The sequence below is a fragment of the Phoenix dactylifera genome, unplaced genomic scaffold, assembly GCF_009389715.1.
Source record: "Phoenix dactylifera cultivar Barhee BC4 unplaced genomic scaffold, palm_55x_up_171113_PBpolish2nd_filt_p 000188F, whole genome shotgun sequence".
Lineage (NCBI taxonomy): Eukaryota > Viridiplantae > Streptophyta > Magnoliopsida > Arecales > Arecaceae > Phoenix > Phoenix dactylifera.
Window position 1 is genome coordinate 868,816 of NW_024067715.1, and position 27,000 is coordinate 895,815.

Sequence of the window (27,000 nt, forward strand, 5' to 3'; positions counted from 1 at the left end):
ACCCATCTTCTTACAGAAGAAGCACTCTGCCTTGCTCTTATCGGCTTTATGCTTCTTAGTCTGGCTGGGCTTAGAGACCCCAGCACGAGCTTTCTGCACCTTCTTCTTCTTTTCTTTCTTAAAGGAAGAAAGTCCTGCAGAAGTCCCACCTACCATATTCACCGATTTCTTTTTGAGTTGGTGATCCTTTTCATAGGTCTGCAGTAAACCTGGCAAACCATGATAGGATACTTCAGGTTTAGTCATTCTATAATGACTAAGGAAGGTCAGGTAGGACTTGGGAAGTGAGTTCAAAATGGCGTCCTTGCCCAATTGCTCGTGCAAAGGAAAGCCAAGTTTACTCAGGCGATCGATTTGTTCGACGATGTACAATATATGATCGGTGACCGATGCCCCTTCCCTCATACGAGCATTGAATATAGCGCAGGAGGTCTTATGCCATTCAACATCATTAGGTGTGCCGAAAGACTCCTTCAACATTTGAAGGATTTCCACTGGCTGCGCTTCCTCGAATTTACGACTAAACTCGTTATTCATCGAGGCCCTCATGATGCAGCGCATTGTAGTGCGATCGTTGAGCCACTTCTGATAAGCGTCTCTGATTGCACGTGGTGCATTGGCTGTAGGTTCCTCAGGTGCAGGATTCGATATCACATACATGATTCGCTTATGCTTTAATACTATTTTCAACTTTCGATACCAGCTATCAAAGTTAGGTCCATTAAGCTTATCATTTTCTAATAGTGTTCGGAGGGACAATGAGTTAGCCATATCTAAAAAATAAAGAAAAACCCAACTAATCAGTATATGATTTTTTTTTAATTAATCCTAAAGACTTGGACTTTAGTCTAAAGTTTTCTCCCACTATTTTAATCGAATTAATAGCCTCTACCTTTAATTCGAGGAATTACTTTAATTCCCTAGTAGGTATTAGAATCCGCATAGACTGCATATGGGCCCGAGGAAGGCTCGCCCAACCCATGTGCATCTAAGAGTAGGTACATTACCAATTGTTTCTCTAAACAATTTATAGTAATCAAGTTTGCCCAGGGTGGTAATCAGTAGGCGGAGGCCTCCACTGAAAACCTTGGTTAGGTCCAACCATTAATAAACTAACTCGATAACACTACCTAATGTATGATCAGGCCCGAGGAAGGCTCGGCCAACCTAATCACAATTAGATAGCTCAAAAAGCCATCATATAATGAAGGATAATTCCAGTATTCAGAGAAACACCAGACGGAAGCGTCCTGCATGTTCAATTGTAATATTGGACCCATTATCATTCATCTTAATGGAAGGCTATGATCTAGTTATCTATATCTATAGAAATGGCGAGGGGATAATAGGTCGGATTGGAGTCCTCGCCGGAAAGGGGGCTTGGAGCACACCATTTCTTCTCTTGATTAGGACTGCATCGCTAGGTGTGCAGACTCTAGGGAGACCGCTCCGAGTCCCGACCTTGGGAGCAGTGGCTGACCAGATGCATGCTGTGCACTAGCGACTGAGAATGGTAGTTAGGCTGGCGGGATTTCGGTTGGACTGGCTCTAGTCATGCCACTGTCTGTTGCAGGCCCTAGATCGCCACGGTCAGCGCCTGCACCTATTGAGTGAGCAGGTTAAATTGTTCATTTTTCATCGATGCAGTGGGTTATCCCGGCGAAGTAGATCCAGGTTCTACAATGACCCTTGGGAGATCAGAGCACGTCATTGGGAAGCATGCGATGCGATGCGGGCTCCTCGTGACTTCATGCTTGTTGTCTCTCTCTTCGATGGGTATCAACATTGATGGGGACTGGTGAAACCCCTTCCTCTAGCGTTAATCTATTGCCGCCAAATCTGGACAAAGATCGGAGCGGAGTTCGGACGACTTTGAGGTTGGTTGGAGAAGAGCTGAGCAGTCGATCCGTCTTGTCATTACTTGGCCTGACGTGGCGTGCAATAATGGCTAGATAACGGCCGGTAGTACGACTGAGGCATAGGTGCCAGTCCGCATGGGTGGCGTGCTGCCACGACTGCGTGCTAAAAATACTAATTACCAGGAAAAAATTAAAGAACAACTTAGAAAATATTAGAATTTTGATGCCATAAAGAAAATTGGTTAGGTAACGGGTTTTCTTTCCGGCATAAACGGACATAACGGTTCGACGAGGGGTCCGTTATTTCGGTGTATCGGCGCTTGGGAAGAGGCGGCGGGGGACAGTTCTATGCGGCATCAAAACTGGAAGTAGCGCACAGCAATTTCAAAACCCACCTTAGATTTTGGGACGAAAAGCGGGAAAGAGTGAATACCAGCGAGAGAAGAAAAGGGAAGGGATGCAGCGAGGAGGGCGCCGGCGGTTACCTAAGGCCTCCATCACTGGCTTCCCCGAGAGGGCGGCGCCGTTCGACGTTGGCCGCCCCTTCGACGTCGGCGGCGGGCGGGACTCCGATGCCAGCCTCTGCAGCAGCCGGCCGTCCTCCGCCGGCGGCCGCCCCTCCTCCGCCGCTTCCGCCCTCCTCACCGACCGCTCCTCCCAGTCCGCCGCCCTCCGATCCGTAAACGCCTACCTCTCCTCCTTCTCGGCCCCGACCTCCCTCCGCCCCCCACTCCCCTCCGGCCGCGAGATCACCGACGTTTTCCGCTTCATCCTCGCCCGCCTCGATTGGCCCCTCGCCGACCTCGACGACGACCTCCCCGCCCTCCTCCGCCACCTCCACTGCCCCATCAAGCTTAACCGCTCCGCCCTCAAGGCACCGGGCACCCCCCACGCCTGGCCCCCGCTCCTCTCCGTCCTCTACTGGCTCGTCCAGCTCGCCCGCGTCTTCGATGACCTCGCCCCTCGCACAGACACGACCTCCACCAACGATTTCCTCCTCTACGTCGCCCGCAGCTACTCCCTCTTCATCGGCGGCGACGACGACGCTGTCGCCGACCTCGACGATGAGTATCTCCGCAAGGCCCAGCACCAGGCCACCAATGCCACCGCTGCCGTTGAAGCCCTCGAGAAGCAGGCAAACGGCCTGGAGGCCAAGCTCCGCGCCCTCACCTCAGGCCCCTCCCGTCGCGATTCCCTCGAGCGCGAGCGTGCCGTGCTGGTGGAGGACGTCAAGAAGTTCCAGGCAGTCGTCGACACCTGGGGCTGGAAGGTGGCTGCGATGGAGTCAGCGCTGGGGGACTGGGAGAAGGAACTGGAAGCCAAGGAGAAGGAGATCAGGAGGACCTGCGAGGAGAACGAGGAGCTGCAGAAGAGGATAGATGCACAGACTGTGAACGTGAGGGATGCGGAGAGGATGAAGAGGGAGCTGCAGGCTGTTGAGAGAGACATAGCGGAGGCAGAGAGTGGGAGGAATGTGCTGGAGGAGAAGGCATGGGAGCTCGAGGCGGCGGTTGGGCGAAAGCTCAATGAGTTTGAGGTGCTGTCAGAACACTGCAATCAGGCAATCAGAAAGTAATCTCCTTTTTATGATCTCATTACACAAACAATCGGAATCATTATGCATAATCCGTTTCTCCTCTTGTTTCTTTTGATACATATAACATCTTATCCTGCAGGTAGACTAAAATAAAACCCGTTCTTCAGTACTAACTTTGTTTTGGATGATTTCATTATATTGGCTGCGTAAAATAAATCTATATTCATGATTCTGCATATTGGGTGGCTTACCTAATGGCATTTTTGGTTTTTCTCGCTGGTAATGACTTTGCATCCAGGAACACAATAGATGCATGTTTGTATGTATGTATGCACGTATATATGTAAGCATTTATGCATGTATGCATATTCTGATCAAATTCAATCATAGTCAGTAGATAAGTCTCTGTTCTGAACCTCCTCTGCTGCTTAATCAACAGAGAAGTCGATATGGTCCAAAAAAGGGGTAGTAATTTGTGGGTTGCATTTTAAAAGTAGCTAATTGTTTCTAAGTTAGTGAAGTGGTTGTGATAGATGGAAAGTTTTTGCATTTATGTAATTGTGATCTCAGGTGATGAAAAGTAAGAGGAAAAGTTTTGCATCCTTTACCGGTTTACTCTATGAGGGAAGTTAAAGGCTATACCTCCTATAGGATGTAAGGAATAACAAATTGAGAAGGATATGTTTCTGTGCTAAAGTTTTTTTACCTTTGTTATGAGCACTCCTACTCCATCTTGACTACACCCAATTATAATTTGCATTTTGTGCTCATGCTATCCAACTTTATTAACTTGTTTGGGTATATGAGGAAGTGGTAAAGGCTTTCTCCCAGTTCATTCCTCATCTGTTCTTTTCTTGTGTTGCACTCTTTTGCACTTAGTGTAATTGTGTAAATAGTCTAACACCCTCACCCCCCAACACCAACCAAAAAGAAAGAATTCTGTTATGGCTAATAAACTGTAGGAAACTCTATATTGCGAATTCATAATTTGACAGCCATCATCTGATGTTATTGCAACACTGGCCGCGAAGTATGATGCAAAAATAAAATTGTTCCCCCAAGTGCAGGAGAATCGCACAAGTAGTAAAATCTCGGGAGTCCGAGGTCGAATCCTCAGGGAACGATCTATAGATTATTAGCATAATTTTTAGATGTAATTTTCAGTTAAATAAATTTGTGGATTAAAATGATGTTTTGGTTTTCAAAAATTAAATGCAAAGAATAATAAACAAAATTCAATGAAATAAAGATGGTAGGGATCTGGAATCCCCCTTGATGATATTGCATCCAAGGAATAAACTCTATGGTTCTTGATTAAAGATTAAATGTAGGATAGATCTAATCATGGTATATGTTTCATGAACATATGAACTCAATTTCTAAGCATCCGTCGTGCTTTCTACGTCTACGACGAATCAAATACTAAAGCAATCCATATATCAATAATCATAATCCATTAAAGATCTATCTATGAAATAGCTACGCATGAATCAAGAACATATCAATAAATATAAACCATTGAAAGCAAAAGTTTAGAGTTTACTTCAAAGAGCAATACATCAAAGGTTCCTCCATCACCCTCCCTAAGAAATTAGCCACTCATTGAAAACATTAATCCCCCTTTCATTTTCTTTCTTTTTTTCTTTTTCGGAAACAGGGGCTCCCCTGTTTCTTCAATGGGACTCTCCTCTCTGTTTTTTTCTTTGAACCCGAGAGAGCCCCTCCTGTCTCTTCCGAATGAGGGATATATAGCTCCCTCTGTTTGCCAGCCGAGATAGGTATCAAGTCCCCCTTTTCCTCGCACGCGATGAAGACCAGCTGAGATGAATCCCTGATCCCACGGGATGCTCCTCTCATGCTGGCTACCGAGTATCCCGGACGCGGAGAGGCTGAGAGGCGGAAGAAGCGGGCGGACGCGGATGGATGAACTCGGATGATTGCGAATCCGGGAGGCTGCGAGGAAGACGGAAGGCTGGATTTGTGCTGTGGATGCGGGATCTTCGCGGAAGATTTGCACGCGGACGGCCGGGAGGAAGAAGTGTGGACGCGGACGTTGGAATCGGGAGATGCCGGGATCTTCGGACGCGGTGAAGCTTGGGACGCGTGGGAGGATGGACTCGGAAGCTTCACGGGATGCTGGGGTGCGTGGACTGCTGAGAACTGGGAGAACCTGGGACATGGAGACTGCTCACGGGATGTTGGGCTGCACGCGGATGAGCTTGAGATGGAGCTGATCACATGCGCTGGGACGATCATGAATCCTGGGATTTGCTGTTGTTCCTGGACGTGGAGGATCACTCGCGGGAGAAGCGGAATCTGGGAGGCTCGTGGATGCTGGGTAGACTGGTTCGGAAGGAATGCTTCATGGGATGCTGACCAGCTGGGCTTGAATGCTTGGGATTGGTTGGAACACGTAGGAGCTGATGTAGCTGGAACTCGGGTGCAAGATGGCTTCACAAGCGGAGAAGACGGACTGCTGGTGCTTGGGCTAAGATGCAGAAGAAGCTGGGTCGCACGAGATGCTGGGAAGGGAAAATGAAGCTGCGACGAAGTGGACCGCTGAACTTGACCTCCTTTTAGTGTGCAACTGGGGTCGTCCCATGCTGTTGGCTGGTCACCTATAGTGATGCATTTTTTTTGAACCCAATGTGCATTTTAGCTTTGATTTCCGATCACCTGCACTCCACAAAAATATAATATTAATGCGGCAATTTTATCATTATTTGTTAGCAATAATACTAATTTAAGTGATGTATAGATCGCACTTTTGTGCTCTCATCACACCCCCCAACTAGCTTATTGCTAGTCTCTAGCAATTAATGAGCAGATAATAGAATGAGAGTGCAAAAGGTATGGTTTAACCTATGACTTTTTATTGAAGCTAAAGATATAAAACTAAGATATGTACTCACTTTCGTAGGAATCACGATTGCACTTAGCACGTGCAACAAGCCGTTAAACCCCTAGGTTACCCTAGTGGACGAGTGTTGTCTCGTGAGGATTTTCAGGGACGTTACCGACAAACATCATGAATGGTATGACATGAGATTAAAAATATGAAATAAATCCTAAGCTAATACACATGTAATTAATTGATATATATTTTCAAGCATGGCAACTGTCAAAGCAAGGAAATATAAAAGTGAAGTGTGCATCAAACCGCATGACTTTCTCAGAGTACTAATACCTCCACCACAACAGGGCACCGCCTGAGTTTTAGGTGCACTACTCAAGTTCACAAGTGTTTTCTACAATTTATTAGAACCTGATCCATAAAATTTTCAGAATATCACATGTTGTCTAAATTTGTCAAGAATGGTTTGCAAGTAAAGAAAGAGCTATCAATCCCAACTAAACAACCCGGGTACACAGAGGTCCAATACAATGGAGTCAAACCAGCCATTACCACATGTCACTAGGTTCAGCCTAACCAACTCATTCATGCTTATTTTTATTTCAATTTTTTTTTTTTTTCAATACACATGACAACTACAGCTATCCAACCCCATTAGGCTCTAGTAAGGTCCATGTAGCGAGCTTTCAGCCAATGACCCCCGATCCAGTTGGCTCAAGACATTAGGTGAAACACCCCTCGGGCTTAATTACTCGAACCAGACTACGCCACGAGGCCAGACTTGTCATCATAAGTATTATTATTATTTTTTTTTAATATATATGCAAGAAAAGAGATGGTAGGCTGAACCATATAGATATTTTTATTATATATGTGACTGCATCGTGACTATAGGTCAGCCAAGGTCGGATCATAAGGCACCTAAGTAATCTAGTCGGGATATTCAACCTCTATCTTTATGTGAAAACCAAATTCTGAACCTTATGGTACGAACAAGGATACTCATACTTCTTTTATGGATAAGGCTAACAAAAATGCAGTTAACAAATATGAACTCCTGAGGCTTTCCTATTGTCATTAAGTACACGTGTGGGGCTCTAATAATAGGTCTCTGATCAATCATAGTATGCATGTGTTCCTTGCCTTAATTGTTGCACAAACTCAATATGAAAATACATGTGCATTTGCTCAGAAAAGAAAGTAATAGAATAAATCAAATGCAAAAACAAGTGTTTTTTTTTTTTTTTTGATCAAAATATTTTCCTCCCCCAACTTAAACATTGCATTGTCCTCAATGTAAAAAAAATGCAAGAAAATTATATATTAGAGACAATAGAGAAAATAATAGAGAGAAGAAGAATACCTTGAGCTGTTGATTTCCAGAAAAGAAGACCTACAAAATAAGAAGAAAACTAGAAATAAAATAAAAAATTTAATTCTAACTAATATACACATACCTTGGCCTTCATGTTCAGTCATAAGAAGGCTCCCCCAAGGAAAAGGAGTCCTCTTCATCTGCAAAATTCTCAAGAAAAGGTTTTAATCTTTGTCCATTTACTTTAAAAATTGTGCCATCCTGTGGATTTTCAATTTCAACTGCCCCTGGTTTGATTTCAAAGTGTCCCACATTTTCAGGAATAATCATGCATGAAGGTTGACTAGTCCTAGTGGGATGTAAATATTGTCGAAGTGTCATAACTGGGGGTCTACCTTCATCACCATGGTGACTTCCTACATCATCAGGAAAATTTGCCATCTCACAAGGTGTGAGATACTGCGAAGGAATTTCAAAGATGTGTCCTAAGGAATTGTCAAAAGGTTGTCGACTCAGACGTCCAGTGTTGTCCCTATTCCAACCTAGCATACAAAATTTCAGAGTTTATTTATTTGTTTGTTTTTTTTTGTTTTGTTTTTTTTTTTTAATGACTACCCTTGATCTTTTCTTAAAGTTCTTATCAATTTTCAAGTAGCAACAAGGGTTAATAAGATATGATGATAATAAAATTCTGATTCTAAACCAAAAAAAATTAAACACAGAAAATTCAAAGCAGAAAGCAGTAAAGTTTATATTAATTTAATGGTCGTAAAAGTATCAGAATATCAATCAGACCGTTCAGATGAAAGAAACATGTGTCCTACAGCAGCCGACGAAATTTGAGTGCAATCAGACGGTGGATTACTCAGATATCAGAGTTTGATGCAGACTGTGCAGGGAATAAAAAAAACAGCAATAAAGATTCAATTTTTTTTTCGAAAGAAACAGATTAAGTACTAAGGTACTAATTAAATCTACTAAAAATTAACTCTAAAATTATACTAATAAATCAGCCGTTCCCCGGCAACGGCGCCAAAAACTTGATGCAAAAATAAAATTGTTCTCCCAAGTGCAGGAGAATCGCACAAGTAGTAAAATCTCGGGAGTCCGAGGTCGAATCCTCAGGGAACGATCTATAGATTATTAGCATAATTTTTAGATGTAATTTTCAGTTAAATAAATTTGTGGATTAAAATGATGTTTTGGTTTTCAGAAATTAAATGCAAAGAATAATAAACAAAATTCAATGAAATAAAGATGGTAGGGATCTGGAATCCCCCTTGATGATATTGTATCCAAGGAATAAACTCTATGGTTCTTGATTAAAGATTAAATGTAGGATAGATCTAATCATGGTATATGTTTCATGAACATATGAACTCAATTTCTAAGCATCCGTCGTGCTTTCTACGTCTACGACGAATCAAATACTAAAGCAATCTATATATCAATAATCATAATCCATTAAAGATCTATCTATGAAATAACTACGCATGAATCAAGAACATATCAATAAATATAAACCATTGAAAGCAAAAGTTTAGAGTTTACTTCAAAGAGCAATACATCAAAGGTTCCTCCATCACCCTCCCTAAGAAATTAGCCACTCATTGAAAACATTAATCCCCCTTTCATTTTCTTTCTTTTTTTCTTTTTCGGAAACAGGGGCTCCCCTGTTTCTTCAATGGGACTCTCCTCTCTGTTTTTTTCTTTGAACCCGAGAGAGCCCCCCCTGTCTCTTCCGAATGAGGGATATATAGCTCCCTCTGTTTGCCAGCCGAGATAGGTATCAAGTCCCCCTTTTCCTCGCACGCGATGAAGACCAGCTGAGATGAATCCCTGATCCCACGGGATGCTCCTCTCATGCTGGCTACCGAGTATCCCGGACGCGGAGAGGCTGAGAGGCGGAAGAAACGGGCGGACGCGGATGGATGAACTCGGATGATTGCGAATCCGGGAGGCTGCGAGGAAGACGGAAGGCTGGATTTGTGCTGTGGATGCGGGATCTTCGCGGAAGATTTGCACGCGGACGGCCGGGAGGAAGAAGTGTGGACGCGGACGTTGGAATCGGGAGATGCCGGGATCTTCGGACGCGGTGAAGCTTGGGACGCGTGGGAGGATGGACTCGGAAGCTTCACGGGATGCTGGGGTGCGTGGACTGCTGAGAACTGGGAGAACCTGGGACATGGAGACTGCTCACGGGATGTTGGGCTGCACGCGGATGAGCTTGAGATGGAGCTGATCACATGCGCTGGGACGATCATGAATCCTGGGATTTGCTGTTGTTCCTGGACGTGGAGGATCACTCGCGGGAGAAGCGGAATCTGGGAGGCTCGTGGATGCTGGGTAGACTGGTTCGGAAGGAATGCTTCATGGGATGCTGACCGGCTGGGCTTGAACGCTTGGGATTGGTTGGAACACGTAGGAGCTGATGTAGCTGGAACTCGGGTGCAAGATGGCTTCACAAGCGGAGAAGACGGACTGCTGGTGCTTGGGCTAAGATGCAGAAGAAGCTGGGTCGCACGAGATGCTGGGAAGGGAAAATGAAGCTGCGACGAAGTGGACCGCTGAACTTGACCTCCTTTTAGTGTGCAACTGGGGTCGTCCCATGCTGTTGGCTGGTCACCTATAGTGATGCATTTTTTTTGAACCCAATGTGCATTTTAGCTTTGATTTCCGATCACCTGCACCCCACAAAAATATAATATTAATGCGGCAATTTTATCATTATTTGTTAGCAATAATACTAATTTAAGTGATGTATAGATCGCACTTTTGTGCTCTCATCAAAGTATTTCATTGGTATCATACAAAGATACTTACAAAATCCTAGACATCGAATCTCTATATTTAATTTCTCTATCAATCTGTTGCACTAGCATCAATTTGCCTTCATGGCCTGATTATAATATGTCCCCTTTCTACTGAATAAAAATACCTTCTTGAAGTAGTTGTTTTCTTATTATCTTTAAATGGTTGATAACATATGATCTTTCAGCCTTATTTGATCTTTTTTGGGTGGTTTCTTCTTCTACAACCTTATTTTTTGGGTGGTTTCTTCTTCTACAACCTTATTCTCAGAATGTTTGTTTTTCTCTTTTATGTCTTCAAGCTTGCACTTGTGTGTCTTGGCCTATGCATTTTTGAAGACTTTCAGGGCAATGTTAAGACCCATGCCTTTGCATTTGAGACTTGTTTTTGCTGGAAATGGGACCCGGGGGTGATCGCGGACCAAAAGAAGGAGCTTTCGCCGCGAGCGGTTGTAGAAGGCTGTCTCCGGGAGATGGTGGCGGCGGACGGCTACCTCCGGGGAACCTGCAAAAAGCCTGGGCCGGGGGTTCCGGCAAAGGCCCTCCGATGCTTAAGTCAGAGAGAAATTTGGAGACAGTTTTTTGTGGAGAAGCCCAGGCGTGGAGGAGGAAGAGTCCCCGTCTTCTTGGAGTTTTTCCTCTTTATAGGAGGTGGTGTGGCAGTTACAGGCTATCAGGCGTTATGGCGAAAATTTCGGACTGAAATACGTTACCTTAATTGGCCTAGAAATTCGAATTAGCTGGCCCTCAGTGGAGAACGGAAGGATTTGAATTCGACAGCTGTCGCGGCTTAGATTGCGGAGGTCGATCCCGGATACGGAGAATGTGGTAGCCGTTTTGATTTGGAGATCAGCTTGATTTTCGATGGAGTCGGCTGTGGGTTTTGACTGGGTCCTTTCTAGCCTCGAGGTCGAGCGGGCTTTGCTCGGTCGGGGCGCGTTTGCTGAGCTCGTGTTTGTCAGGCTCATGGTTGTTGAGGCTATGTCTATTGAGATCACGTGCGTCGTCGGATTTGGGTTCCTCAGTCACGTGCGTTGGGGGGCCCACTTTTCTCCCCATCAAGACTATTGCTTGTCTTTTCTCCAAGTTGCAAGCCCATTCTTTATACTCTATGCAATTACATCTAATGTTCCCAACAAATCAAATTCTTTATCACAATATGGCGTCGAGACATTCAACGTTAGATTAATTTTTTTGTATTGAAGTTTCAAAATAACGATGAGGGTGAATATTTGGTATCCTTGGAGCATGTAAATAGGTTGCTTTGTCCTAAAATAAAAGATAATGACATCATTATTTAGAAAAGTCACAATTTATTAATGCCGTTAAAGTTAGAGAATAAGGTTAATTATGAGAAAAATAACTAGATAAGAGGTATCCAAATTTAGATGCATACTTGTCCTTAGCACGCTAGAGATCTTTTGGGTCGTTAAGATAATCTTGAAATAGATGTAGGATAAAAGTCTACGCACAATATTTAAGCTTGGGTTTGCTAGTTCCTAGTTTAAATTGGGACAACAATGAGTCAGGTATTCGATAGGCGATTATCTATACCTGCTTGTACTCATCTTGGGGATGGACGGGGCAGTTAGAGTTAGATGGGGTAGGTTGGATGGATCGGGTTGGGTAAAGTGTAGTCCCATCTACCTTTTTTTTGTCACAAATTGTGGTGATGTTCTGTTGTGCCTATGTTGTACTGGCTGGATCATGCTGTATTTCATAGCCGCTCGCCTCCCTTTCCCTTGTGCCTGGACACATAAGAAAAAATGAATGATCTTACTGCCATTTCTTCTTCTTTTGTTCCATTTCTTCCATCCCAGCTTTATGCTTTCTGTCAAATAAATTTTTTTTATACAAATCAAACAAATAATACAGAATACAAAAATAAACCTTAGTACTTCACATAACACTAAGTAAAATAAGAGTTGAAGATATAGAGTATAAAGGATCAAATTTTCAATAATAATAGAAACATAACAAACAAAAATATATTTTTTAAGAAGTCTATTGTCCTTTAAACTAAAAAAAGTAGTCAATTAAAATCATGGCATCTACTCTTTCATATGTTCAATCTTTCTCACGAGTGAAGTGACTATGGTAAAGGGTGGGGAGGGAATTTTTGAAGAGTTACATATTTTTGGATGGGGATCGGGGCAGGTTTTATGTTACCCTCACCTGCTCTGGATTTGTTACAGGTCAGGTAAAACCCACCCCATTAGGGTCAGGTCAGGTTGGGTAGCCGATGGGTAGAGTAAGTTGCCACTCCTAAGTTTAAATCCTCGGTAATCTTAGACTTTTTTTATACTCAGTAGATTCTACATTTATATCGATAGATGATTAATATGATGGTAATTATTGTATCAAATTTCACATTCATATATAGCTCTATGGTAGTATATAAAGCAAGGTTCGCCGTACCGGTACCGAACCCCGTACCGGTGCCGCACTAGTATAGGCGTACCGAGTGTCGGTACGGTACGGTATGCGGTACGCCAGGCGTACCGACATTGGTGTACCGATACCGGTACCCATCGGTACGGATATGGTACGCTTGGTACCGACCGGTACCGATCGGTACAGCGAACCTTGATATAAAGGTTTTATCAAACGTACTTTTATAACATTTCATTGATTTTCGAAGAGTTATGATTTTCATACTTTCAGGCATGAGATCCAAAAACACAGGAATTGTATCTTTGATGATTGCTGACAATACAATATAATTCAAAACTACATATATGTTTCCTTGGCATCTTTTGTTTCTCTTATTTTCCTAATTTTTCATTATTTTTTTTTTTTTAGCCGAAGCTTCAAAATTTGATCTGAAACTATTGTTATAGTCAAACTTGTCGACACTGAAACATGGCAGCTTGAAACTGAAATGTAATTGAATCTTGAAACCTTGGTCAAATGTAACCCAGTAATTGCACTTGTTGGAGATGGACATAGTGTTGATATGTAGAAAGACATTGCTATTTGTGTTATTTTTATATGATATGGTGTTGACTGATGAGGTGAAGATCAAGTTAGCTGCTCAGATAGAAGTATAGAGGAAAGCGTTTAATTAAATTAAAAACAAGTTTGGTTTGTGAGTAAGTTTGGATTCAGGAGAGAGGAACCATGGCTCTTAAAAAGAAAAAAAAGAGATAAAGAGAGAAAAAAAGAAAAGAAGGAATAAGGCACCTATGAAGTATCTGTATGATGTGATAATCCACTATATGCTTAGAGAAATATAAATCTATTGATGTGCAGTGTGCTTAAGAGCAATAAAATAGATGATATTTCTTGGAAACTAACATGTAAATCAGTTCTTTTATGAACCTTCATATTTAGCAGTGTTTGGATATTCTAGAATTTATGAGGCTTTAAGGTGTGCGGAATACCTTAACATTTAGAAGTTGCTATTTTGTGCCAACCCGAAAATTGGAATTGGTACTAAAGTTGGAGAATCAATCTTTCATTGTTAAGCAATTTGGATTTTTGATTATTTTTATTGAATTCAAATGGGAGGTAATTCCTGATTTACATGTTATCTTAATTAGACATTTCCTTAGAGGGCTTTTTTCAAAATGATATTATTCTTCAAAATATTTAACTTTACACTCTTTTAAATTTATTTAACATAATGTCTTCTCCATTACCCTGTTTTGCCATATCAGCTAAAAGTAGGGGTTATCTTCTCCTGAGTGTTTATGGAGTCCTGCGCGGCTTTTCTCTTGGTAGGATCGATGACTTTGGAGAAGAAATAGAAGCCCAGGAAATGTAAGAGTGTCTTTGGTGATTCCGTAATTTGTTTCAACGTTCAAGCAAAAAATAAGAAGAAAGAAAGTCCTTTGATCATTGGGCATGAATTGGTGTTTTAAAGAGTGAAAAGATGGAGACTTTTTTTTTTTATGAAACAACATATTTTAATCAAAGGAAAGGAAATCATATATACTGATGTAGGAGAGGTGGAAGTGATTAAAAGTAAAGAATGGGATAGGAAGAAGGGGCTTCAAGAGCAGGAAAGTAGGTTTTGGTTGATGGCTTGTTTGGATAGTTTTGGAAACAAGTACAGCTGCTATAGATTAAATTATACCACTGTGAAACGGAAATCACTTTTTCATGGTGATATAACTACTACTTGTTCTTGATACAAACATAATTCTTCTTTCACCACATACTGAAAAATACTTGTGACACATCTTTATAAAAGTGGAATAACCTTGCATCTAAGGTTAAGCTTGTTGGAAATTTGGCCCTTTTTTGGCTGAAATATTCCTCTTAAATTATCATTTAAGCTCAAACTTCTCCAACCCCATGGATATACATTTCGTTGGTATAAGCTGATTTTTTGTAAGTTAGTTCTGCAGCAAAGATGATACAATTTCCAAAAGCAATGCAGTGACATACCAAATATTGGTGCATCTGTAGTCTTGGGGATGTTTAGATGCGAGGTTAGACAAGAATACGATGCTGGTGATTTCAATCTATTTTTCATTGGCAGAAGTACAAAACAAGCAACTTTGGGATGGAACAAGATGGAGAAAAAGGAGTTTTCACAGAGTATGACCTCTTTGTTGCTTAAGAACAATGGGCAGGATAATATGTGTGACCCTCTTTCTTTTGTTCTTTTGTTCTCTATATTTCTCCCTCTCATTTCATTCTGGAGTACATACTTAATTTTGTTTAAGAATTTGTGGTGACTTAAGGCCAATAGGGAGGCAGCAATGTCGGTGCCTTCATCCTAGGCCTGATGCAGAAAGATGGAAGGCAGAGGAGTGGTTATCGGCATGTTGATGCAGGAGGCCATGGCCAAGCACATGGGAGAAAACAGGTTAGATGGGACTTCATGAAGAGCCCATGGGGAAACAAAGCTTGCTTTATACTAACATGACCAACTAGGCTATAGGGAAGGCTATATTGTTAACAACATCCATTTAGTCATTCAGTAAATTTTTAGAACAAAAATATTTTCTTGAAAAAGCTCATGTGAATAAACCCTGTTTCTTGAGGTTGTGTTGACTTATCTAACCTACTCACCCAATTGACCTGCTAGACCTACTTGGATTGACTATTTAACTGACCTAATGAATCACGTGAACTTGCTTTCCATGCCTATAAGAAGAGGTCAATAGGGGTATGTTAGGAAGAAAAGAGGAAGAAGAGGATGTGCATTTCCTAAGATAGGAAAGCTCAGACTAGGATTCTATGGTTTTATTTTGGCACCGAACTTTGAGTAAGTTTTCCATGTCTTTAAATTGCTTTTTCAAGTCTTGGCGTTCCTTTAGAGTTTATATGTGTTCCTTCTTTGAGAAAATTTCTTTACCACCTCTCATTCTTGAGTTAGATTGTACTTCTGTTTCGAGTATACATGTTCTTTTGAATCCTTAAAACAAATCTAGTTTGAAAATGTTTTAAATCTCTAAATCCTATATTGTTTGACATCTGGAGTTTGAGAAAGATTAGTGTTTTGAACCTTTTTTAAATTAATTATTATTTTAAAATCCTAAAACCCTTGTCAGTTTAAGAACTTAGGGATTCATTTGAAATTTTTGAACTCTACAATTGGCTTTTGTATCACTTTCTGTAACCTAGAATTAATTACAAAGGATCCTGGTGAGGGTTACAATATGATATTTGTAACCTAGGATATCCCACCACTTTCTCATACATATGAACTTGCCTGTTGCTCCTGCATCACTTTTATTCTAATATCTGCATTCTTTATTATTTTCTTTTTGATTCCTATTTTTTATCAGCTTGTTTGTGGTCACGACTTGATGCTTTTTGACATTTTATCTTCTACCATTTTGAAGGTTAAAACTTGGAAATGATTTTCAATATGCCTTGAATGCTAGAGGTTCTTCTCCAGCTGAAGTATTGGGCACCAATTACAAAACTATCCTAAAACCTGCACTTAGTGCTCTTGCTGAGGATACAAAGAAAGCATCCGTCTCGAAATTGGAGGAATCAATAAATCTACAAAAACAATCACGGGAAAATGCTAAGATGCTAGAGGAGAAGAGGGATCGGCTTGCAGCTCTTCAATTCAAAATTGATGATGTGAGTCTGTAATCTCTATACAATAATTTTTGTACTCTAAATTCTTTTTTAGGTATATATTTCTTCATTCTCTAATTAGAAACATAAAAATTAGGAACATGATTCTTTTTCCTTTCATTTTCAGCAGTATTAAAACTTAGTTAATGGATAACTTGTATAAGCCCACTATTTGCCAAAAGAAATATCTTTTATGATCCTACATACTAGTAAACATAGATAATCCTAGTCATCTAGATATGGGATTCTTTCCAATAAAAAACTATTTTCTTCATGGTTTGCCGTACCATCCGATACAGGGTGTATCGTACCGTACCAGAAGAAAATCGGTATGAAACTTAACTTCAAGTTAGTACAAGCCCCGTACCTAGATGTACCGACCTATATTGAGGTGTACCGAGGTGCGTACCGGTCCGTACCGAGGTATACCAACCTGTATTGAGATATACCAAAATAAAAATTGAGAAAAATAGTTAGAAAACTATTTTGGTAAGCAATTCAGTAAGCAATGAACACTTTAGCTAGATAAATCAGGCAATAAATTAAATAATTATCTACAGAAAATAAGTATATGGAATCTATCAATTCAAAACCAAATTTTCTATATGCAGCATTGTTAAAATATTACACATGCCAAATTCAATCTTTCTCAAAATCAAATTTCGTTCATAAATCCAAATTCTTTCAGATCATCAAATTCATCTCGTTAACCATGAGCTATGACCACATGTTCCTTGTGGTAGGATCATCTTTCGGGACTGCGTATTTATTTGCGGTATGTTGCGCATCTTCTTGTGACATAATGTTTAGGACTAATCAAGTATCAACGTATTAACTTCCATTGGTGGGGTCCTTAATATAGTCAGGCTAAGAGTTCAAAACAATCATGTAGTTCATGTTTCAGTCCAACAAAAATATAAGAAATTATGCGATATCGGAATCAATTGAACGAGTTCAATATTTATGACCATGCATCATCATAATATTTAAAAAATAAAGTATATTCTGTAATAAAATACCATCCATCAAATTCATGCGTCATGAGTCATGACTAATATGATTCAAATTTATTAATATAATAATTTTATAATTTGCCGATAAATTTAGAAAAAGAGTTTCATTATTTACCTTGCGAGCAAAACCAAACATACATTCAAATAATTTCGACAATCTCTCTTCGAACCTAAGACTCCAGCGAGTGTTCAATTGAATCTCCGATGAGCACTGTGAGCCAAGGCCGTTGGAAATAAAGAGGAGAAAGAGAAGAAACCAATGATGGTCTAGTGGTGGTCATCGGCAAAATCTGTCGGCAGTGAGGCAAAAGAGGTGTGGGGGTCTTGAAATAGCCGTTGGAGGCTAGATTTTCTAGCTCCTGTAGGAAATCGGGATGGAACAGGAGTCTGTCTCCTGCTCCCAAGTCGAACAAAGCTCTATCTCATGGTTGGTGGAACCATTCTAAACCGCTCAGTTTGGGGTGTCCCAAGCTGTACCGGGACGGTTCTGACAACAAAACCGAGACCAACAATGGAGGGGGAGAAGAAAAAAAGGAAGAGAGAGTGAGGGAGGGAGGGAGAGGAAGGAAGAGAGAGGCAGATTGGGGTAGGCCGACGGAGGTTGGAGAGTCGCAGAGGTGGGGCTCCGCCTCCGGTCCCCTGTTTCTTTAGAAACAGGGGCCCGGAGGGGGTTCCTTTTATAAATAGTATTACAGTTGGATAGGTTAAATGGCTTTTAGCATATTCCTAGGATTGGATACAACCTTACCTGACGAGTTAAGTGGAGCAACCCGATAGACCCGCTTGGGTTTCTAATACTAATGCGAATAGGTTGTTCCTCCACTATTAAGCTTCATTACTTACTAGTGAACTGCTCATCCTATTAACTTCAAGTTTTTCTTCATACATACATGCATACATATAGGCATGCACATGTCTGTATGTATGTGTATATGTATATAATTAATACTTGGGTTTTTGGGGGGGTGGGGGGAGGGGAAGGTCGCGGATGCAAAACCCCACCTACTTGTATGAGGGTGAAGGCAGCACTTGAAAACAAGCCACTAGTATCCAACCTTAGTGACTTTACCAAAAATTCTACTATTGACTCCTCAAGTATCGCTATTACTCTAACTTGCGAAAAAAACACTTGTTGCTGCCACCAACTTCTTAAAGTTCCCACTGTCATTTGTAAAGTTGCAATATTCAAGGGTTTAGGGTTTGGTTTTTGAGATTATATTTTCTTTTTTCAACCAAAGAAAGAATATAGTTTCTTTCCCTTTTTTTTCTTTTTGATCGGTGTGGGTAGTTGACTCTTTGATCCAAGTGGTTTGACTAATTCGAGCAGTTGAGCCACTAAGGTTGGATGGGTTGAACGGTTTATCGCATATTCCTGGTTTGGATATGACCCTACCAGAGATTAATATTGGGTGATGAGTCGGGCAGAGCAACCTCAACTGACCTGCTTGGGTTTTATGTATGTGTAAATCTATGTATTAACACTTGGCCCCACCTACTTATATGAGGGTGAAGGCAGCACTTGAAACCAAACCACTAGTACCCAACCCCTAGTGACTATACCAAATCAGCTATTGACTCCTCCAATTTTTATTCATATGTTAATATCTGAAGTATTGCTATTATTCTGCCCTGCAAATATACACTTGTTGCTGTCACCAATCTTCTTGAAGTTTTCACTACCATTTGTAAAGTTGCAATATTGACTTACATTCTTGTAACTGTAGCTGATGACCCTGTTGTGTTAAAATTTAAAGATACCTGGTAAATAAACTGGATCCTTTTTTGGGTAAAAGGGTAGCAAATTTAAATTCTGAAGTTTGTGTTGGAACCTTTTGATTTTATTGCACAAACCTAGTCGGTTGTGAAACAGAAATGCCAAGATCATCAGGGCTAGAAATGTTGTACACTCCAAAAGCTTAAGCTTTTAGGGAAGGGGTCAACAATGTATATCAAGCCTTAAGGAAGATCAGAAGCTTCAATAGATTACTAGCATCTAGGTTTGGAAGATGAAACATGTCAATGGATTACCACTGTCAACACATTTTACGCAAGGATCAAATCCTAACTAATTTATGGATTACACTGCATTGGGCCTGATGACCAAAGAAATCTCTGTGTTAACAACCCAAGATGTCTATGTCTAAAAGTAATTGTCTAGTGGAAGATGGCTTTGTAGATAACTATCTTGTAATTGAGGTGTTCCAATGTTAGATGTACAAAGAATAGACAGTTTATTTGATACTTTTAGACAATTTAGCTTTACCAGGTAGGTACTAGAGGGCAGGGCCATCTATTTCTGCTGCATCTTGGAGATGAATTTCTTTTTTCTATATATAGAAATGGAATAAAGCTGCGTTATGTCCTCAAAACCAGAAAAAGAATGTAGGTAAACCAGGGCCAGGAGTCAGATGCAAAACCAAACAGACACTTAAATTTCTAAACAGTGAACATCTTAACTAGGAATTCAGAGATGACAGAAAATGAAGAATTAGACTATGAAAGCAGCTAAGATTGTGGGTAGCAAACAGGGCATTGGCTCTAAAGCTGACTACTTAGAAAAACCTACAAGGGGATTGACATTATACCAGAGTTGCATCTGACAGAGTTCTTGGTGACCTGGGTCAAATTAATCGCAACATCAGCATAACAACTCAAAATATAATTTCTTATATCTATAATGGGTCTCTTCACCAGTTTGATTCATTTACTTCTTCTTTACATCTCTTGCTTTTGAGGGGAGAAATTCTGGGTTTATTACCTTGAGGCAAAAAAATGGACCATAAATGTCAGAGAAATGAATTGCCAACTGCCTATTAAAGGACTACAATTTCTTGATTTCTTGAGGATGCGAAACTCGTAGACTGTCATTTATCATAATGCAATCAATTGGAGGGGTTCCTGAAATGGATCATGGACTGGATAGGTTACATTTAGATTGAGATTTGATCTGCATTTTCCATAATATACTTGTCAATTCTGTTTGGGCTGGCATCAGCTATCATTCTGTCATGATTCATGAAGTTATATAAGCATCATACTAGAACAAACACTTTTTCTCTTTAGAAGGCAGGAATGGATGTAGCGCTAGAAGCTTGGGGAATCGACATTCTAGCAATCTAATATGTAGGTTTGCTTCAGAAGCTCAGATCTGTAAAGGCTGTGATCGATGATAATAACACGGTCACATGGTATTATGCTGTATCCACAAGAGAAGGAATTAGATAACCAAACTGGGACATTTCCATTCAATTCTAATTACTAAAAATTTTAATTTGTTTTGATTATATTTAAGTACTGTCTCAAGGTTAAAATCCCAATCTCTGGCATATTAAAGGGGAATGTAGCACCATATTCTTCGACAATGCTAGTGGAAAATGTAATTTTTGTAATGAACTCAAAAATCCTTTGAGATTGCTCAAGGGTGGTGGTGGGATATTCTATAAAAGATTGAAGATACCAAGAAGCATGTGGATTTTATCTGAAGTTTGAAAAACTTCCCTACTTACATTTAATTGGCGAAGCAAAACTATGGCTTGTCATACATGTCTTTGCATAATAATAAAAATGTTTTTAGTTCCTTGAATCTATAAGAATGTCGTAGACCTGATGGCAATATGGTTTTGTTTTCTAAACAGATTTACTTTTTTCATTTATTCATTTTCTGTATCTGCTAAATCTTTGGCTCAGGTTACATTTGGTTTGCATTTTTGATATGTAAATTTAGTAATGCAGATTCTTGTACCAATATGATGTTCATCATGCTTTCAGATGTTGTGATACAATAACTGTGAAACTTCTTACTTGAAAGATTGCAGGAAGATAATGGTTAGAATTTTTAGTGGGGATCATTGTGCCTTAATGAAGTATAGAAGCATCATTAACACAGTCATATGTGTTAAGTAGCCACTGTACCTCAATAGCTTAAGGTGTTAGGAAGCGAACAATGTATATCAGGCCTTAAGGAGCCCTCATGTGTGGTTCAGACGATGCACGTGAAGGCATAAAGTCAAGAATGATTCAAGATGATAATCAAGAACTATTTAACATAAGAGAAACCTCAAGATGATAAACTGGTGAATTAAATAAAAATTGGCATAAAGGGTATCTAAACCCATGACATTTATCTTTGATACCATGTTAACAAGCCATTATAATCCCAAAGCCTAAGCTGTTAGGGAAGGGGTCAACCATATATATCAGGCCTTTCCATGAAAGCTCAGATCTTTTTTCTTTAGGGGTAGGCACATAAGTGCCTAAAGGATGAAAACTCAGAGGTTTTATGTGCCTAAAGGATGACAGCTCAGAGGTTTAATCTTGATATTCTACCTTTCAGATTTAATCATACAAATGTATCATCGAGTCTACTTTGTCCATGCTAGCAACATCAACCTGGAGGTGTAGCTAGGGTAGGTTGGGTCGGGTTAAGTGCTGAAGTGATACCCAACCCATAATTGAAACCATGCAATCCTAAGTTGATCTAGCTCGAGTCCATATATTTTGACCTGAACATTATTTGGGTTGACTCAGATTAGGTTAGTTAAGGTGGGCTATCTCCCAAATTGATGCTCTGGAATATTTTTACCCAATTTAACTTGTCAAAGGTAATATTCAAATCTTGCACACCTCCATTATCTTATGATTTAAATTTTTTAATACACTATTGTGGTTGGTTTGTTGATTAAGGAATATGTCCTACGTGAATTACACCATAACTTTTACTGGGCAAGATCAAGTTGAAGAAAAAAGTGCCATAGTTGGGTTCGGTCGGGTTGAGATGTGAGCGGGTCAAAAATCAATCAAGTTCAAGTTGGCTTGGGTTCTTGGAGTCTTCAACCCAAACCCAAATGGACCTTAATTTGATGTCACCAACTCAAACCCAACCTGACTGCGTAATATATAGGCCCAACCGATTTAGAATCATGGGTTGGATCAAGTTGAGTCTGCTCCAACCCAGCCCTTGTTACACCCTGAAGTAAAATTTCTTTTTTGATATGTTACCTAGCATTAAAGGCATTGTAACTCCAAGCTTCATTATCCATGTTTCAAAGAAAAATTTGTGTTACAATGCTTTAGCACAAATTTAGAAGACTAATCTTTCTTATCTTGGTATAATCCATGTCACTTTATTTTAGTAGGATCATCATTTTTCTCTGCAATGTCCTCATGATACACTTCTTAAGTGTTCTCCATTACAAGCAGAATTTCTTATAAAGTTTTAAATAGATAAAATGGAAAAGATAAGCAACTGTGTTAAAAGTTTTGGGCATTTCTCTTGCAACTTGTTTTGTTTGTATTCATCAAAAAAGAGGGATGCTTCAAGCAAATCAACTATGTGCAAGTAGACATTCACTAAGATACTTAAGTGCTCCTCTGTATTATATTATATTCTGCAATATCTATTGTATCGACACTTTATGGTTATAGTACAGTTCTGCAGGAAATCTTGTTATTATGCTAGCTCATATGGTGCGGACACAAGTGCTAGGTCATCCGTCACTCGGGTCTACGGTCGCTGCAGGAGGATGGTCTAGCCAGCTTGATTTTATTCTGGGAGTGATTTTATGTTATTTGGGCTTATTAGGGTATTTTGTTATCTGACAGCTTTTAGGGCTTATTTTGGTATTTCCTTATTTTGAGGGTTTTTTGTGTGACTAGTTTCTTTTTAGGAGCTTGTTTGCATATTGTCATTTTAGGGCCTTTATGGGATTGTTTTCTTTGTAGGGGTCTTTTTGTTATTTTTTGACCCTATATATATGGGTCCATGCACTTGTTTAGGATTATTGAATGTTTGAATGAAAATAGCCTTCTTTTCTCTAAAACCCTAGTATGAAGCCACGGCCAGAGCCAGGTGAGAAGCCTGGTTCTTCTTCTTTCTCTCCTCTTCTCTTCTTTCTCCTTCTTTCCTCTCCTCTTTACAGTTGTCCTGCATCAACTTTGGTATTATTATGGATGTGCATGATTTATGCTGATGCATGGTTGCATTTACTGTGTTCAACTTTCCATTCCAAAACTATCTGGGTCAACTTGGATGTTGACCTTAATCCAAGTCAACTTCTATGTTTTTAATGCTAAACCAACCCAACCATCTCAGGGTCGGGATTTCTCCAAACCAGCCCAATTCAACGACATCTGAAGCTAAATCTAGTTTGGTGTTAGATTTGTGGGGAGGATTTGATTGATAGGATTAGTCAGGCTGAGCAATAATGATAAATGTATAGTTTAAAAACTTCATATACCCCAAACCTAACAATAGTAATCCAAAATTAAGGAAAAAAGGCTTTGCTTGTGCTATGTGGAGAGATATATTTACAATAATAGATCTCTTCGTATTATGTAGAACAAAAAGGTACAAAAAATGCTAATCCAACCGAACCCAACCCATCTCAGGGTTGGGATTGCTCGAAACTAGCCCAATTCAACATCTGCAGCTAAATCCAGTTTGGTGTTAGATTTGTTGGTCGGATTTGACCGTTAGTCAGGCTGAGCAATACTGATAAATGTATAGTTTTAAAACTTCATATAGACTATGCCTAAGAATAATAGTTCAAAATTAAGGAAAAATGGCTTTGCTTGGGTTATGTGGAGAGAGATATTTACAATAATAGATCTCTTTGTATGTAGAAGAAAAAGGTACATGGCATCTATATAAAGAAATGTAGATATTTATTGGGTCAGTTCTAGGTTGGGTTGAGTTGGTCTGTTGGTTTCATGCTTGGTTTGAGCTTAATCTTAACCTAATTTACTGGGGGTTGTTTAAGATATCTAAGGCTGAGCCCTCTTAATCTCTCAAAGCCTCAAGCAATCCAGACTTAAAAGTGGGTTTTCCTGTTGTTTGGCGTTAGTTTAAGCCCAACTCAAGTTGCTAAATCTCTTCTTTACTTATTTATTTTTTATATTTTTCCTTCTTCTTTTTGGGCTCGTTTTTGGCTTTTCAATAGATTTGACATTGTGATGAAACAAACAGCCATTCTAAATAAAAAATAAAGATTAGAAATAAAGACACTCCAATATCACCAATCAATGTTTCTTTACTAAAATAGTTTGATATCTAATTTTTTTTGCCTCTGATTTTCTCTGCTTTTATTCTTTTTATTAACATCATTGTTATTAATATTTTCTTGAACTAAATCACCAAATGCATGGTTGATATTGTGGAAACTATCAAATCATGGTTCTTTTATTTTGGACATAGCAGAATATCTAGCAGTGAAAATTTTCCTTTCATGAATGCTAAACTCAACAGATGCAAACATAGCTTTAGTTATATTAGATTGTCAAGGTTCCAACTAACATGGAATGGATATATTATCCATTTGCATGTGATGCAGAATCCTACGGGTTCAGTGTGTCATACTAGTGATGGTGGAAAATGAACACATGAACTTCATGCATCGAGTGGATTTGGTGGCTTGCAATCCTTCCCAAGAAGAGGGCATATTTGGAAAGATGAAATCTTTTGTAGAACAAGAAAGGTCTAATGATGCACTATTTCTCTGGATACGATACACCATGACAGAATTGCTGATTGAAACCATGAGCAGCAAAATTAGCTGATTGTATGGTAGAAGGTTTTGCATCAAATATATCCTTGGAAATTTCTATTTTTGAGATTCCCATTATCGACAGCATCTTCAACTTCATAACTTTTATAATCAACACAGCTTCCTCTTGGGGTGCTAACCCGAGCTTTTGTGGAGCTTGCAGTCTATGACTGCCAAATCTTCTATATTGACTTTTGTGTCTATGTGCAGTGCTTGTATGTCCATGTTCTTGTTTGGTCCATGCATGCCTGTATGGGTCATAATATTTTTTGGGGCATCAGAAGCATAGTTATGCCTTTGAAACTGCACAATAGAATATCGAAATCAATGTTCCTCATTGTCCATTTTGTCTTACATAGTTCAAAATGCTTCAAAAAATTAGATAATTTGAGACTTAAACATTGAGCAACTGTAAAAAGAAAATATTTTGATGACAGCATGTGCTCTGCTTTGGTCCATGGCTGAAAACTATAGGAAATTTGCATCCACGTTTTTTAATTATGTAGAATGTGATGAATAATATTTAAGTGTCCACTTGGGTAGGGCATCATGCCTTTTTTAACAGGATATTATTATGGTGGTCATGTTTTTAAAATATTACATTTGTCCAAAGCATGGCAATCAGAACAAATTATTCTCTCGACTTTTTTTAGTTATCATATTGGGAAAGGCTTAAGGCTCAACACTGTAAAGCAGATATTTAGTTTGATGTGGCGTGCAAATCAGTCTGATATTGCTTTCCTGTAAATAACTTTTACTGAGTGCCTTTTTCTTCAGGCTGAAAGTCGGTTGAGGCTGCTGAAGAATGAAATGGAAGATTATGCATCTAAATGTGCAGCTGAAGTTGAAAAAATGAAAGAGGAGTTCATAGCAAAGGAGCATCAGTTGTGCATTGTGGAAAAAGAGGCAGAAGAATTTTTGAAGGTATTCTGTCATTTTTTTTTCTTAGTCATTTTCCTTTTCATCTGACATCCCAGCATCATGTTGCTGGTAAATTAGACATTGACACGAGTTTACAATAATTGACATATTCTGGATCATCTGGCAGAACTCTGAGCGAAAGCTAGAGGATGCTGTCAGAGAAAGTGATGAGGAAGTCCAGATGTGTGCTCGCGAGCTCTTGACATTGATTGATGCTGTCTCAGAGTACAAAGAATACATGGAATCCACAATATCTGAAAGGAAAACTGATCTATCTGAAGTTGCAGATGCTGTATCCTCTCTATTGACCAAATTAGTGATAAGTGGTTGCTAACTTCAGCCATTGTGGTCTGAAACAAGCATGCTACACCAGACTAAAATGTGTTCATAGGTTATTTTGATGCTGTGTGTTTTCTTTTCTCAATTCAAAATGATCTTAGTTGTTTAATTGATAATTTGGCACTAATAGTGAATGCTTTGTTAGCATTTTGATGTATGGTCTGTTGCCAGTAGGTGGCAACTGCATTCCAGCTCATTTAATGTTTCTCTCAAATATTGCATCATGCATAATGCTATATTTTGAAGTTCAGTTAGTTGCTTGATTGTCTATTCAAGACTCATGTTTAACTTCTTAAAGACTTGTACTAATTCGGTCTAACTTAGTAACAGCTCGTACTAACTCGGTCGAGTTAAAATCTTGGACAAATAGAAAGACTATAAACATGAGTGTTGATTTTGTTAACTCACCAATTCAACCGGGTCGTGAAAGACTCAGCCATACTCTGATCAAATCTTGCTCATATTTCAATATTAAAAAAAATTATAGTTTCATCCTCTTGAGTTTGGGTGATTCTCATGCTTTATTCCTCATCTTTAAAAATGTTCAAGTAAACTCTTCGAGTTTCTAAAGTGATTCAAAAGGATCCTGCTGTTTATCCTGTTCCATTAACAAACTTATGGTACGTGACTATCAAATGATCAGTTGCAGAATAAAAGTGTCCTTGGTATTAATTATTTGAGACGGGAGTCCTTTCCTCTTCCGCCTTTTTCTATTCGGTTCAACAAAAAACAACCAGGGGCTCCTCCACCCTTCCACAATGCCCCAAAA

The 27,000-nt window shown here is 39.7% G+C and overlaps 1 protein-coding gene across 2 annotated transcripts; it reads left to right on the forward strand.

The window, feature by feature from the left end:
- Positions 1-2,204: 2,204 nt before the first annotated feature.
- On the forward strand, positions 2,205-26,485 carry LOC103698245 (kinetochore protein NDC80 homolog). Of its 2 annotated transcripts, none has more exons than XM_039117182.1 (4): positions 2,205-3,431; positions 16,216-16,420; positions 25,749-25,895; positions 26,020-26,485. In XM_039117182.1, the coding sequence occupies exons 1-4, from the start codon at positions 2,317-2,319 to the stop codon at positions 26,224-26,226; spliced, it is 1,674 nt and encodes a 557-aa protein (XP_038973110.1). In that variant the 5' UTR covers positions 2,205-2,316; the 3' UTR covers positions 26,227-26,485. The 2 variants fall into 2 exon arrangements, with proteins under 2 accessions (XP_038973110.1, XP_038973109.1); XM_039117181.1 differs by having other exon boundaries at positions 2,212-3,431; positions 16,174-16,420.
- The last annotated feature ends 515 nt before the right edge of the window (positions 26,486-27,000 follow it).

What these genes read in the sequence shown, in the direction of transcription:
- LOC103698245 (XM_039117181.1), top strand. Translation starts at nt 2,317, where the DNA reads ATGCAGCGAGGAGGGCGCCGGCGGTTACCTAAGGCCTCCATCACTGGC. An exon ending in TGCAATCAGGCAATCAGAAA is followed by an intron (nt 3,432 to 16,173) that starts GTAATCTCCTTT and finishes ACCATTTTGAAG; the next exon opens with GTTAAAACTTGGAAATGATT. An exon ending in TTCAATTCAAAATTGATGAT is followed by an intron (nt 16,421 to 25,748) that starts GTGAGTCTGTAA and finishes CTTTTTCTTCAG; the next exon opens with GCTGAAAGTCGGTTGAGGCT.